Genomic DNA, 15,500 nt, shown 5'->3' on the forward strand with positions numbered 1-15,500 from the left:
ATAATAAGTCAACTTAATAAAATAGTCAATTATAAGTAATGGACAATCACTTTCATACTAACATAAAACTTTTCTCTTACTCAGTGTTGGTCATTTTATACAAATGTTATGGTACAAACATTGTGCCACATACTCTCGCATTGGAAAGACTCCAATGCACTTTATCTGAAAAAGTTTTGCATTATTTTGAGCAACTTCTTCCAAGAACAAATTTGTTGCATTTTGCAAGGTGAATCAACTGAGAACAACATGAATATCAATTGACAATTATAAGACAATGAAGTGAGAAACTGATAGACTTAATTGTATCCTTTTCTTGGACTGAATATGGCAAGGGAGGGTGGTGCTATTAACAAACAAAAATTGTTCATCGGATTACATTTCAGAATGAACCTTTGTTGTCGCACATGCTTCCGTTTGTCGAAGCATTTTCCTGCATTTGGTGTCTATTAATTTTATCACTGTTGTAATTTGTTGGCTCAAACATGTCTTGCACACTTCCTGTTTCGACACATTATATAAGACCTAACAAACTTAACATTACACCTTTAATCTGAGATGGTATTAAAGATATTATAGTTCAAAAGGCCCAAACCTATTGTAAGCAAATTAACCCTAAAGTTCTCATTCCTCTCATATAAAGGATAAATCTTATCATTCCTCTCATATAAAGGATAAATCTTACTTTACATTTAATTAGTAAAATCTAATTACATGTAATACTGTCTCCTCTCACATCATATTAGATTCCACTATTTTTTTTTTCTTCATAAAAAATTAGTGGAATCTAATATTATGTAAGAGGAGAGAGTATTGAGTAATTACTCCCTCTATTGAATGATTGGAGCTGAATCTTGATGTTGTGCAAGAAATTAATGAGACTTCTAGTCTAGTAGCCGTGTTGTGTAAAATCACACGGGAGAGCTAACTTAAGTTTGGACAGCAAAGGAGGCTCCTAGGAAATCTGCTATTCTTGATTGGTCCCATTAGCTTCCATCATTGGCCCCTACGGTTGGTTACCGCTTTGTTATTGGCATTTTTTCATATAAAATGGGAGGCTGCATGCCTTCTTCTTCTTCTACTTATTCAATTTTGAGTACCGGGGGGAGAGAGAGAGAGTCTCTGTAACACAATTTATTCGTTAGCATTATTCAAAAAATGGATGACACACATGCACACAATATACTAGTTGTTTTGAAAATCGATAAAAATAATTATAACACATCCATAATTTTTCTGTAGGATTTGTATACATGAATTAGCTAATTTCTTATTTTATAAGATTTCTGTAACAGATGAACATAACAAAAACAGACTGTATCTTCTAAAATAATTATCTCCCTCTAGCCCTCGTGGTTTTCAATAAAAAACAACAGAACCACATGGGTATATCTTGCTGCTTACTATGGAAAAAGAATAGCTCAGGAAATCCAAGCTCATCTTAATTCAAAACCCTTTTAACCGTCCCAACCTCCATACAGTTTAACAAAACAAACTACTACGATATACAATTTTACAGATTACACTAGATCTCATCCATGGGTCAGACATCCTCTGAGACCGGTGTACAATTAGCCTTGACTATGGGCAGGAACCAGGAAGCAGCAACAATAATCACAGTTGTAATTGCCCCGGGCCTCTCTTTGATGATCTTGAAGGAGGCCCACTTGTGTCTGATGAAGAAGGGTGCCGAGGTTCTTCATTTCTTTGCACCTCCTGCATATTGACACACAACAATATGATTGCAAGAATAGCAATAGCAGCCTTAAATACAAAACTCAGTAAAAGTTGAGACAGAAAACTAAAAGTAGAAGATGATAAATAAATTTAAAAAAAACCAGTGCCTTATCACAAATACTTGAGGCAGGCAACATAAACTTTGCTCCAAAGTCAAGTCACTCTAGCCCCACACAACCCTTGACCCCAGTTAAAAGAAAGAACAAAAGTATCCAGCCCTACTGACAATGTTTTGTCTTCAGCCTCAAGTCTAACCCCTAATGCTTTGAGCTAAAGCTCACCGGTATCTTTTTCCTTTTCCTTTTGTCGTGAGCATGAGAACATGACAAAAATCCCATTTGTTAAATTAACTCACTTCATCACATTTCTAGAAAACACTCCTTCAGATCTTTATAAAGCTCAACGACAGTAAGAATAACAAGAAAAAAAAAATCATGAAACCTTTGATAATGAAGTGGTAGAACTGTTGCGGTATTGTGCCTGTGCTTGTGCATGCATACGGTGCTGGTACTGCATTTGCTCAAACTGTTGTAGCCTTAAAGCGAAGTTAATTCCATTATGTGAATTTCCACCATCCTGCATTCCATCACCATCCTCAGTGATTTGAGATCCACTTGGCATGTGATGTAGATAGGGGTTCCCTGAAGAAGTTCGCCTGAATTGCTCACCATTGAAGGAATACGACGGTACAGTTTTTAAACGCGTTCGTAGTATCTTGAAGGCGGCACTTTGCTGCGATCAAGAGTCAAATGCAAGGTAAACATTAATTACTAACTACACAATTAAAGCACTTTACACACACACACACACACACACACACACACACACACACACACACACACATATATATTGCATTTTGGAATAAACGCCACCAAGCAGCTAGTGTTAGGAGCAAGATTAATCTGTTTGGGCTGAGACGCATTGAGATTTTAGTATGAACAAGCCCAATAGCTGGGGTAACAATCAGATGAAAATCACCTTGATGTGAACCTTACTCTTTTACTTGGGTCTCAAGATCCAAATACCAAAAAGATTTCCCCAGAAAAAGAGGAACATAAAACCATTTTCAGCTGGAAAATAATCTGTATTCTATTTCTACTCCTAAACAGTGCAATATACTGATTATAGTTAGATGAACTCTATATGTTTTGGCAAATTTTGTTTTCAGGCTCTTTAATTTGCAGCTCCAGCTCAAATTACCAGATCCCTATCCACCTCACTAACTGCAACTCGACCATGCATCCTAATTTGTGGTCACTTTTATGTTCCAATTCCTCAAAACTGGAAATCCCAATGTATCATGTTTGTGATTGTTCATCATTACAAGGCATTTGGCTAAAAAGTTATTTAAAAAATTGTCAAGTATGACAAAGATAAAGAGAAAAAAAAAATATAAATATTTTTCATGGATTAATTGTGTTTATATACACGCGAGGACACAACTATCTTCTCAAAAAAACCAAAAAAATGTGTACAAAACTACTTACATTACATGATAGTGTATAAGTCGGTTTTTTTTTTTTTTTTTTTTGATAAGTATAAGTCAGTTTTTAATGCAGGCAACATAATTGTCATTAACAAAGGGGAAGGAATGAAAGTAAAACTCTTCCAGAATCATACCTGGGGAAGCAACATCAGAAGGCCATTTAAGGCTTTTAACAACCATATATATCTTCCAGGTTCAAGAAGCTGCAAGAACCACAAAAGGGGTCAGGAACCAGAACATATCAATTGTAAATTGGGAAGACAAAAGCAGGAACATAAACTAAAAAAAAAACCCATTTAGTTGCAAGAAAAACTGCACCACCATTAAACACTCTGTACAAGAATAACATTAGATACTGAGGATGCCAAAATTCAAAATTTGGGACGAAGGCCTTGTTGTTGTTGTACTGAGAGCCAAAAAACTCTTTTTAATGCACCAAATACAGACAGCACAAGAAAAAAGGTCATACATCACACCACTGTACAAACACACTAAGAGGCATTAAATTATCTTTGCCGTGTACAAGGGTTTTATTGCAAGATAAAATAAATAAATAAATAAAAGATTAAAAAAAATTATGAATTGATTGGACATCCATCACATATAAGCAATGCTTTAACATTTTTTTTTTTTTTTTGGATAAGTAAATAACTTCATCGAAAAAGAAATGAGAAAATACAATGAAAACAAAGCACACGGCAGTGTGCTGCGGAAACAGCAGAATCACGCAAAGAATTAAAGGTAGAAACACTCGAAGCATTTACCCACTCAAACAGAATCTGAAAGAATGATAGCTTCAAATTGTGAATCAATCTTTCATTCACTTCAAAATTACACACATCCCTCTCTCTCCAAATACCCCACATGAGGTGAGGGATCATATTCCAAATATGCTTAAACAGTATATTTTCAAGTCAACTTTTCTTAGAGGTAGAGAAAGTGGTTGTTTATGCTATAGTTTCTCTTTTCTTTTCTTTTTTCCCCCTTTTTCTAAATTTTCAAACCAGAAACTAACATTAGAAATTTAATGAATAAAACCATTCATTACTTCATTAGACCCTAAAAGAGAAGTACAACAATAACACCCTTCTCCAAGAGGGGGGGAAAAATACTTTTTTTTTTTTATAGGTAATAAGAATTTTATTGATAGCAAAAGTGCAATGTGTTTACGATTGAAAACTCACTGCAATAAGAGGGGGGAAAATACAAGAGATGCTAAAGTTCAAATGATCAATAAAATCCAAAAGATTGAAAATGGTCCACTGTTTGCACGTGTAACAGATATTGAAAGCAAAATTCTTCCACTTCCACAAGGGCTACCACTTTAGTACAGCCCTTACTAGCCAAGTTCTCTTCCAAGAAAACCTCATCAACCATTCCCCCTAATTCCACACAGCACCAAAGAGAAAACTTCTCACCTCAATCTTGTGATTGTTGGTCTCCCACACATCACATTTTCTCCTATCTCACAACCTTGAACATCATACAAGAGACAAAGGGCATCAACTGACTATATTTTTCAATCCTAAACAGGCCAAACAATCCTCAAAATTCAAATGCAACACTCCACCTGACCAACATATATAGATAGCCAAAATTAACATTAATGGAAAACAAATCGGGAGAAAATCCCCTTCAAAGCACACTTCTCCACACCATGCATCCTACAAAACGAATATTGGTCCCCTCGACCTCCTTAAAAGGAAATATGCTCCAACTCAAGCCAGCCTATTCCTAATTGCTTTTCACTCACTCTCAATGTGACATTTTCATAGGAAAAACATATTAATATTTGTTAACGACTTGACCAGAAATAACTATAATAGGCATTATTTTGATGTTGCCAAGAGAAAAGACCCATAAGGTATGAATGAATGTCACTACAATTGTCTTTTACTTATGCACCTGCAGTCTAAGATAAGCAAAGATAGGAGTTTCCAACAAGCGAATCAATTTATCCAGCTGGACCAAAAAATTGACATTAATATCTTCCCCCACCAGAGACTGAATCACGGCACTTGCATGCTGGTATGTCTGCCAAGCAAAGATAAAAGATGATCAATAAATGCAACAAGAACATAGAGGTGGTGGGACAATCAAGATCACTAAATGCTACATTTTTTTTTTTTTTTTGTTTGGGGGGGGGGGGGGGGGAGGAAGATTGAAAATGAAACAAGATGCCATGAATAACTCAAAACGCTCACCTGAGCTAGTAAGCATAGGCTTATAATTGCCATGGGTGAATGGCACCACGAAGCATACAACGAAACAAACAAGTCTTTCCCAGCGGGATTCACCAGTGAAAGTTTTAAAAGATTCCGAAGCTCATACAATTCAGAGGATGTAAGTAAAATCAAATTCAAAGCCTGAAAATAAAATAAAATAAAAGAATCAAATGGATAAACAATAATTCACCTACATTAAGTGGCTAAAGAATCAACACAGGCAAAAGAAAATAAAATTAAAAAAAATAATAATAATAATAACTAAAAGAGAGCAAAGAAAAGCATTCTAAAAGATATGTACTGTTAGATGTCCCAGTTATGCCACACCATCTTAACTCAACGTACAATCTTATGATGTTGCTTCATGTTGTTCAAAAAATTATAACCAAGCAAAGTACTACAGGTTTATACAAGTTCTCAGACAATCAACAGAACCTGAACCATAATAGATGCAAAATCCAGATCTGATTCTCCTTCTAGTATGGTTGAGAGTTCAAGGTAGACCCTTTCAGCATCTAAAAGTACACATAGCCGGCGGATAATCAGAGCACCACGCCTGAGGAAAAAAATCAAGAATGAAACAAGAGATTTAATCACAGAAGAAATAATATGATTAAGTTAATATTGATAAAGAATCAGTACAAGACTAGCAACAAGAAAGCAAGAAAAGATAAGGAATGAAACTCACTTCTCAAGAAGAGAATTATCTACCCGGAAAGTATGAACTAGGAAAACAACAAGTTGGCGGAAGTGCTGAGGATCTTTTGCTATGCCGGCGTGAACCTCCAGAACAAGGAGCACAACCTGGGAAGATCATTAATAGCCAAGCAATTAAGAAAAAATTGAAGCCAGTAAATGATTCTTTTTGGCACTAACTACAAACACTACCAAAATGCAGTCTCAGATAAGTAGCACACGTTCTAAGGATTAACCTAAGGCTACAAATAGTAGAAGTGCCAACATTTGATTCAGTTTCACAAGACCACTTTCAAACCTGATATTTATAAATTGCTCTTTGTAAAAATTTAAAGCATCTATCTCAGATAAATAGACCAACAATATGAGCTCATAGACCATCCATATTTTGACAATTATAACATACTACCAACTCCCAAAAGAAGTGCAAAGAAATGCAATACATAAATCTTGAACTTTGAAATATTATAACACAATACCTGAAACATATGCAAAACATATTACATTCAATATATAGTGTTTGTGAGTGTGTGTGAAAGCCTGCAGAGAGGCTACTTCTCATATGAATAGCTGAATTGTTTAAATGGCAACTGTAAATTATCTGGCCACACCCACAAAAGACAATGGTCAAATTTCAGACTATTGCTCATTTTTTACAAAATTTTAGCTGGGAGATTTGCAAACTCTTAACATTCTCAAACCTGACCAGCAAAAGGGAAAAAGAAAAGCAAAAGACCAAGAACTCTCAATGACTTAAGTTTTTTAATAGCCCCGAATTTCTCACTTACAAAACATACAGTTTTAGCCTCCTGTTTTCCTCATCAACAACATCATTTTCTAACTACCCTCTTTGCTGAGTTATCTCACTATGAACTAATAGCTGATCCCCAAAGATTCAAGAAAAGAAAAGGTGAGAGACTACATATATGGAGATCACAACAAAGCCACAAATAAAAATAACTCCAACTACATTACTGATGATGGTGAAATTCAACAGAAAATGCAACTTCATTACACAATCAGAAATGAAAATGTACAATCAGGATAAAAGAATTACCACATCAGAAGGATCTGACAGCGCTTTCAGAAGGGAGTCAAATATGTCATTGAGGGAACTTAAGACCTGTTTCAGGAAGAAAATTGAATTTAAACATAATTGACATTAACAAAGAAAGGTCCACCAAACAAAACTACAAAAATAAATTCAGAGCAAAACAACCAATCAAAGAGAAATTGCCCAGTAGTTAATTGGTAACACCAATCTGACTACACTTTTCACCCCTTCCTTTGATTTAGTACTTCTTCGCTTGTTCTGCTCACTTTTACCCAGCAACATAGACATAGATGGGGATTAATGAGTATTATATAACCAAATCAGGTTACATTTCTTTTCTTTGTAAGTATAACTTAGCCATAGGACACATATTCTGCATCACTTATTCACAAATTCAAGAGCTGGAAATGAGCTAAGCCAAATACGATGAGCTGAAAAAAAACCTAAACCCGAGCTCACCTCAACCAGAAGCTTTAGTCCAGCACAAGCCATTAAATATAAGCTCAAGCTCAGCTTAGTGAAAACAAGCTCACAAGCCACTTGATGAGCCCAGGCAAGTTGCCCCTAGAAGCTCCTGGCAACAACAATTTTAAACCAACATCTAATTTGGGTTGGATAAGAAATGCACCTTAAAGCCCAACCCTTTCAAAACTTAAAAAGTTAAAAGCTAAATTTCAATATATCAACTCCATGTAATGGGCCTCATTCCCATGAAAGTCCAAGCAAGTTGAAAAGGTGGAGAAAGCAAATTATAGACAGTATATATCACCTCAATGACTCAATTGCACTCTTTCCAATGTGGGATTTACTGTCATTTAGTCCCTCATTTGACAAAGCCTATCATTGACTTATTAAAAGCTAGCTCACAAGCTTCTGAGCCAAAGTGTGTTGTGTTCAGGATTGGCTCCTATTCCATAACGACCCTTTTAGTAAGGCCAGCTAGCAAGCCAAGCTCAAGCTAATTGAAAGCCACTCATTTGGGGAGAATTCATACTGAATTTTTTACCAAGTCTTTATGATATTTTCTAGTGTAGCCTCCCCACTCTCCTAATGTAAACATATAGTGAAGAATTAGGGATCTGGATATGATCATTTGGGAGTCCTATGTATAAAACCAACATACTTCCAATGGAAAACGCGAATAAGCATTTAAAAGTAGACTCTCTTCAATCCTATAATGAGATAATATCAAAGAGGAGAATGTAGATGAGCAGTTAGACATACTAAAAGGCACAGAGATAATGGATCTATTTTTGATAATTCAATAGTTGGGGGAGGGAGGATTGAACCCTAGACGTCTTTGTTCGCTACACCAAGAGGTGCCAATTGAGCTACAAGGCTCTTGGCCAAAGAGATAATAGATCTAGATCACTTCAAATCCCAAGGGACCTTTTGGGAAGTCAGTTGTCATTAAACTCCCACATTAGAAATAGGTTCGCTTGGCAAATTCCTTGAACCAAGCACAACCATCATGATGTCAGTCAAAAGGCAGGAAACATGCATCTAACGTGATATAGATATGATTCATAGACAGGCGGTTACCTCAAAGCGATGTCTATTAAGAAGGCTTGAGATCCAATGCAATGCTTCAATTCGAGTAGCCTCCCATTCGCTATTTAATTGCCTGATCAGTAAAAATAGCCAGTAATAACCATTAGAATAATCATTGTAACCAAGATAAACAAGGGACTCTTGTACGCACCTCTCATATAGCTCCTTAGACGGAGACATTCTACATATACCCATAAAAGTACAAATTACAAGTTACATTTCCATACCACTTTTTTCCCCAGGTTTCAAAAACTATACCTCCTTGCAATACCGAGGATTGCTCCTACATCAAATCCTTCAGCTGGATCAGCCTGGATTGAACGAAGCTCTTCGTTTGTTTCACGAGCAACCTTATACAAATATTAATGTATTTAGATGACCAGGAGAATCAAATATTTTATTGCATAAACTAGTTAGAAACACCCCCCCCCCCCAAAAAAAAAGGGAAGCACTAAGTGGGGAAGAATGAAACAACTTACCACTCTAATTTTCTCCTCTTTATCAGATATGCAAGGCAAAATGGCTCCAAGAATATCAGCATAATAAGGCACAAGCTGGTCCCCACCAAGTTTCACAAACTCATTTATCTGTACAAAACCCCAAAAAAAAAAAAAAAACCTATAACAAAATAAAATAAAATAAAATTTACAATGAAGCAGCGAACTCTCTGTAAATCAAGAAAATATGCGAAAATACTCACTCCACAATCAGATAGAAAAACCATATCAAAGAGTGATACTGGTTAAAAATAGTAGAAATACTCTCTGAATTGCAGTTCTACTTACCCATGTGATAGCTGTTAACCGAGTAAATTCATCTGAAGAACCTGCCCTCTGCACCAGTATTTCAGCCATGCGACCATAATCTACAGACTTCAAGAGTAGCACTGCTCGAGTCAGAAAATTACAAATGAACAAAATATTTTGTTTTTGTCAAAATAATTGGGACTGATGATAAAGTCATTCTTTGTTTGAAGCTAGAGTCAAAGTGCAACAATCTTATGATTCCAACAGTATCAGAAGAAAAGAAAAGAGGATAATGCATTGCACAAGATTTCAAATAGCTTGGTAACAGCACAAGGAATACTAAACAACAAAACTGGGATTTGGGCATTCATTGTTAACAGAAGCCTTACTGGGGAGTTCTTGATCTCTTGTAGAAACTCCGAAAGAGCTGAATCAGCTTGTTGCCTTATTTCATGGCTAGAATCGCTTAACATATTAAACAAACCTGAGATTTATCAAGGATGTGTAAGTTCAAATGCATTTAAAGAAGAGAGCAACTATCAAAGAAGCTTATTAGTTTTGAATAATGACCAATTACCATCAAGAAAATCAGGAAGAAAGCCCAGCATATCAATATCTGGAACACTGTCCAATACAGTAATCCAGCCTACCAAAAACTGCCGGACATAGGGATTTAGGACATTCATACGCTCCCTCAGCAATGGTATAAATTCTTCGATGCTGAAGAAAAAATAACTTTAAAAGCCGCATAAGTTACACTGTTAAAGCAGTTCACAAACTCATCCGATGATATTTGATTCTTCAAAATACAACAGGTCTAAAACAAGAGCAAGAAGATGGCGCACCTGAATTGATCGCTTTCAGTAACAATGTCCTGTTTCATTATAGTAAAATCTGAGAATTGATATAAAGAAAAGGAAAGCCTATTTTCAGACAACTAAGGGAACAACCCAACAATCTACTTGGTGTTTTAGTCTGTACATGAGTTGGAAGAATGAGGAGGATCAAGGAATAATTTTTTACCTTCACAAGCCGATCTAAAAGATGAGCAGCACTTTGTACATTGGCATCTGAGTCTGCCGATAGTTTACATAAGGCATCAAAAATCTTATTAAAGAATATGATGAAATCCCCTCTTACAACCTGTGCATCAGACCACCACCAAAAGATAATGTATAAAGCCCACTACAAATCCTAAAGAAACACCATTATATATAATCCTGCTAATCCAATCTCACCTTTGCAATATTATATAGAGCTTCACAAGCATAATACCGAACTCTGCTATCTTGGTCAGAAAAAGAGTCAAGCACAGGAGTCACAATTTGCTGGTAGGTGGATCAGAAGCAAAAACAAAATTATCAATACTATGGTGACAGGAAGGTGGGAAACACAAATGGAAAAATAAAATGTTCAACAATGTTTATAATGTGATACAACCAACAGGTATATCCTTTTTGAGTACTCCAGCAACACTATGACTCACTTCCATAATAATGATTAATGGTAATATGGTCTTCTTCAGTGTTTAAAATGTATTTTTGTGTCTAATATGCACAGCTGAAAACCTCAAAAGAACAAAGATAATCTCATCCTGAGTACTAAAATACGCAAACACATTATCTAGTTGATATATATGCCACAAGTTGGTCACTACTTAGTACCAAATTAAGTTAGTAAAATGCAATGTAAGCTCTTATCACTGGCACACAACATTCCATTGAGTATCGATATCTATAGAATTCTAAGCAGTACACACACTACTAGAAAGCATGATTTGAAGAACCACTAATAAAAAGAAGCAACTTCCCATTCCATTATATGGCACTATATAACATATTGAGTTTTCATTTCTTTAATGAAAATTGAGATAGAAATCCAATTTTAGAAAATCCAGTGTTACTTCAAAACAATCGATCTCACAAACCCCAATATCACTCCAAGTATATTATACCGTCCAACTACAAAACACTAAAGATTTACTTGTCTTGCCTACACACATTAAACATCCCAAGTATTATCAAACATGAATGATGAATCTAAATAAAACACAATGTCATGGTATGCTGTTTTTAAGTAGAAGATATTGTCTTAGAATATGGGAGAAGAGGATTGGCCCTAAGTGATACAAATTCAAAATTCAACAAGTTAAGCTGAAATGTAAGAGTAAGCTGCAACCAATGGACAGCAGCAAATAATAAAGCAAGCCCACATCCATATAAAAGTGACAACCTTTCAGAGGTAAGTCATAACATGAGGGGTTTCTACACCCATTAAAACTTAACAATACTAAAACCAAGCCAATTTTCTTTTCTTTTTTTCTTTTTTCTTTTTCTTTTTCTTTCTTCTTTTTTTTATTTATTAAATAAATCCATCTCCCTCAAGATTGCTTGGCCTACCATACACAACTAAGGCTAAATCCTGTAACCTACGGTCAAGCAATAACCATTCTGCAGTCTTATAACAAATATCAGTAACAGTAAGTAGCAACAACACTTCAAATTCAAAATACAAAACAAAAGACAAGGCACCATTGCCACCAAAACACATTGAGTTATAAGTCTATCTTCACTTCAAGTCAAAAGGTTAGTCTCCTAGTCCATCCAGAATCTCTACTTAGCAAATCACTAAATTAGATTAGCAACATTTCAATTTACAGCCAGTTCATATTCTTAGTGTAAGCTAATATATTTACACTAAGATTTAACTCATTTCAATTCAGCACCTATAGCATATCAGGGTTCAAATCGCCCCACCCCAATTGTTAAAAGCCACCAAACAAAAAACCCTTTGACCAAATATATCAATTGGTAAAAGTAAAACTTGACCCAGAATCAATATTATAAAGTAATGATGCATAATTGTTGTTACCTCTAGATGTTGAGCCGCCTCACTAGTCAACCCGACTGTGGCAGCAGCTAATCCTATCAATCCCCCCTACATAATGTAACCAAAATTCGAACCAAGCAATCATGTTTACAGTCACAAATTCGAAACAAGTTGACGAAATTCAATAAATTGAAAATACCTTCCGATGATTCGCTTGCGGAGACTTCGTGAACTCCGTAGTCAACAAATTGATCACCGCCGTTATCCTATCGTGATCCCCGGCCACCGCGAGTTGCTTCACAATTCCTTCAACCTATACATACACAACACATACATGTACATATAATTATATACAAAACTCCAACAAGATCCAATAAAACCATCAAAAACCCTAGAAACCAAAACCGATCAAAACTGTTAAAATTCTAGGGCATAGGAAAGCGAAAGAGACCTCAAGAGCAGCATTCTTGCGCTTCTCGTAGAGCTTATCGGAGAGATTTCGGAGCACGGAAGCGGGAATCACTGAGAGAGCGTCGGCCATAGCAAAAAACCCTTCCTTCGAACTCTCTCTCTCTCTCTCTCTCTATCTCTCTTTCTCTCTCTTTCTCTCTCAATCTCTCTCTCTCTCTGAAAATTCAAATTCGTTTTCGGATCTTCTCCTCTTGAAATCGGAACATTGCACTCTACGCTTCCTTCTTTTTCTCTTCGCTCACTTGATATTTTTCTTTCTTTATTTTTTTTTTTTTCCCAAAGATCGCGGAATCGAGGAAAATGAAATTCGGGAATTTGAATTATTTTAAGAAGAAAGAGCAAAATCAGATCTACGAAAATCTGGAATTACTTTTACGTACTAAATTTTTCTGCCTAGCTTTGCTTTCTTTTTTTCTTTCTATGTGTTTGGGTTTTCTTTTTTCTTTGCTTTTCTCTCTTTCTCCCTCTGAAGCCTCTCCTCGCCGTGACAGAGTCTCTCTCTCTCTCTCTATATGTGAAAGGAGTCTGAGTGGTTTGGAGCTTGGAAACTAACGGTGGTGTATGTTGTTGTAATGACCAAAATGTCCTTGTTTTCTATGTTTTTTGTTTTTTGTTTTTAAATGTATGGTCATATTGGGTATTTTATTTTTTATTTATTTCAAACAAACATGAAACATGAATGTCAATACTTTTTTGTGTATCTTCCAAAAAAAAAAAAAAAAAAACATTTTTTGTGTGTGTACTGTATATGTCCAAATTTGGTGGGATGGAAGACAGTGTGATTTCCAAAAAAATAAAATAAAAAATTAGTTGCAGCAGCCAGCCAGCCACATAGTACATTAGTCAAATTGTATTTTATAAAGTTTGAGATCAAATTCTTCTATCACTTATAAGCCCAATATGGGAAGGTAATTTCATCAAAAATATGGGAAGGTAATAATTAATTTATAACAATTACTTAAAAAAAATAATAATTAATGATAAATAATCGCAATCTAAATTGAATCTAACCTTCTTCTTCTTTTTTGTGAGAATCAATTGAATCTAACTTAGATTCTAGTCATAGTCTAATTTTGTGTCACCCATTTTAATTTTCTTAATATTAGGGTCCAATAACTTATTCATAATATTTAGCGCAAAATTTAGGATGATCAGCCCTCTCAATGTCAATTTCTTTAAAACTTTTTCTCCTGTGTGTTAAAAATACTTAGTATTTTAAAAAAAGTGATATATATAAATATATATATATATATATATATATCTCAAATTATAATTGAGATACTTTTAAGTAATACTAGTCGATGTCGCATGCAATGTGTGGATACTTTATACTTTTATTATGAACTAGCCATGGTCCCACGTAATGCGCAGATAATGATTTAAGCTGTTATGTGAAAAACTTATATAGAATATCCAAAATATTTTTAAAAAATAACATGAAGTAATGTTGAAATAACATTAAGAGATTTTTGTTAAATTAATAATGTAATACAAAATTAAGGGGATGGAGAATTTAAAGTATAGAGAAAAAGTTACATAAATTAGAAATTAGTTGTTATGTGTTGTAATATCTTCTCAAAAAAAAAAAATGTGGTGTAATAAGTTCATTGCTTGTTTAATCATTTATTTTTTTGCTGAAATTTTTAATCATAGTTTTTGTTTCTACATTGGCTTGGAGTTAGCATAAAAAATTTGTAATTTCATGTAAATATTTAGTTTTTTTTTTTTTTTGAGAAAAATGTAAATGTTTAGTTGGCTTATGGAAATGTCATCTAAAATTTATGATATGACATTTATGTTATTGAAGTATGATAGTGGTAAGTTAAACACTCAGTGAAAATAGTGATATCCTATTAATAGAATTTTATTATAATCCAAATATGTAAAGAAGTTGAGGTGTAAAGCTAAATGAAAAATTACTCTTACAAAGCGCCACATGACAGAATCGCATGGTCTCTCACGTGATATTTTTTCTTTCTCATATATATATATATATATATATATATTTTAAAACCATATGAAATTCTTATATATATATATATATATATATATGTATAAAATTAGTGCATACTTATAGATAATTAATGTGTATTAACTTCATTGACACATTCAATGAATTAAAAGTTTTTCATAAATGAAAACTTTGATGAGGTGGAAGCCTAAATGAGAGAAGCCCAACGAATGTGCCACTTGGTAGAACTTCATACTCTCCCACGTGAGGTCTCTACTTTTATATATATAAATTGATGATTGATTGATTAATTGATATTGATTGATTAATTTCTAATAATTCTTTATGACCCAATAACACTCATCTTATGTTCAATTATATTACACATATCATTAAGAGGAAGAAATTAAAAAGAAACAAAATTATTATGAATATACATAATTAAGAATATGAATATTATATAGTCTAAATGAATTCACAATTATTTAATTATTTTGGCTAATTAAAGTGTACAATTATCTTTTACATTCCTTGAAAGAGAGTGGAAAACTGGGCATATAATTCTACATTAGAAATTAAAACAAAAAACAAATTGAAGGAATTATTGTTTCTATCATATAAACTGTTTATTTATTTATTTTTAATAGATTCCACTATATAAAAGAAGATCATGTAGAAATAATCCATTTTTGTGCAAAAATACGATCAGCGATGGGAAGAGGAAAAAGAAAATTGATGTGGCACTTAATAATAA

At 34.2% G+C, this 15,500-nt stretch overlaps 1 protein-coding gene across 2 annotated transcripts; it reads right to left on the reverse strand.

Moving 5' to 3' along the window:
• Window positions 1-1,197: 1,197 nt before the first annotated feature.
• On the reverse strand, window positions 1,198-13,320 carry LOC115981589 (protein VAC14 homolog). 2 transcript variants are annotated; one of them, XM_031103858.1, is made up of 20 exons: window positions 12,776-13,320; window positions 12,524-12,637; window positions 12,367-12,432; window positions 10,734-10,823; window positions 10,519-10,638; window positions 10,341-10,369; window positions 10,073-10,230; window positions 9,885-9,979; window positions 9,535-9,621; window positions 9,229-9,336; window positions 9,008-9,099; window positions 8,741-8,822; window positions 7,202-7,267; window positions 6,137-6,252; window positions 5,884-6,004; window positions 5,428-5,589; window positions 5,129-5,257; window positions 3,358-3,426; window positions 2,179-2,469; window positions 1,198-1,716 (listed from the first exon to the last, which is right to left on the reverse strand). In XM_031103858.1, exons 1-20 carry the CDS (start codon window positions 12,863-12,865, stop codon window positions 1,615-1,617), a joined length of 2,187 nt encoding a protein of 728 aa, XP_030959718.1. In that variant the 5' UTR covers window positions 12,866-13,320; the 3' UTR covers window positions 1,198-1,614. The 2 variants fall into 2 exon arrangements, with proteins under 2 accessions (XP_030959718.1, XP_030959719.1); XM_031103859.1 differs by having other exon boundaries at window positions 10,073-10,215; window positions 12,776-13,318.
• Window positions 13,321-15,500: the final 2,180 nt, after the last annotated feature.

This window comes from Quercus lobata, chromosome 3, assembly GCF_001633185.2.
Source record: "Quercus lobata isolate SW786 chromosome 3, ValleyOak3.0 Primary Assembly, whole genome shotgun sequence".
NCBI lineage: Eukaryota > Viridiplantae > Streptophyta > Magnoliopsida > Fagales > Fagaceae > Quercus > Quercus lobata.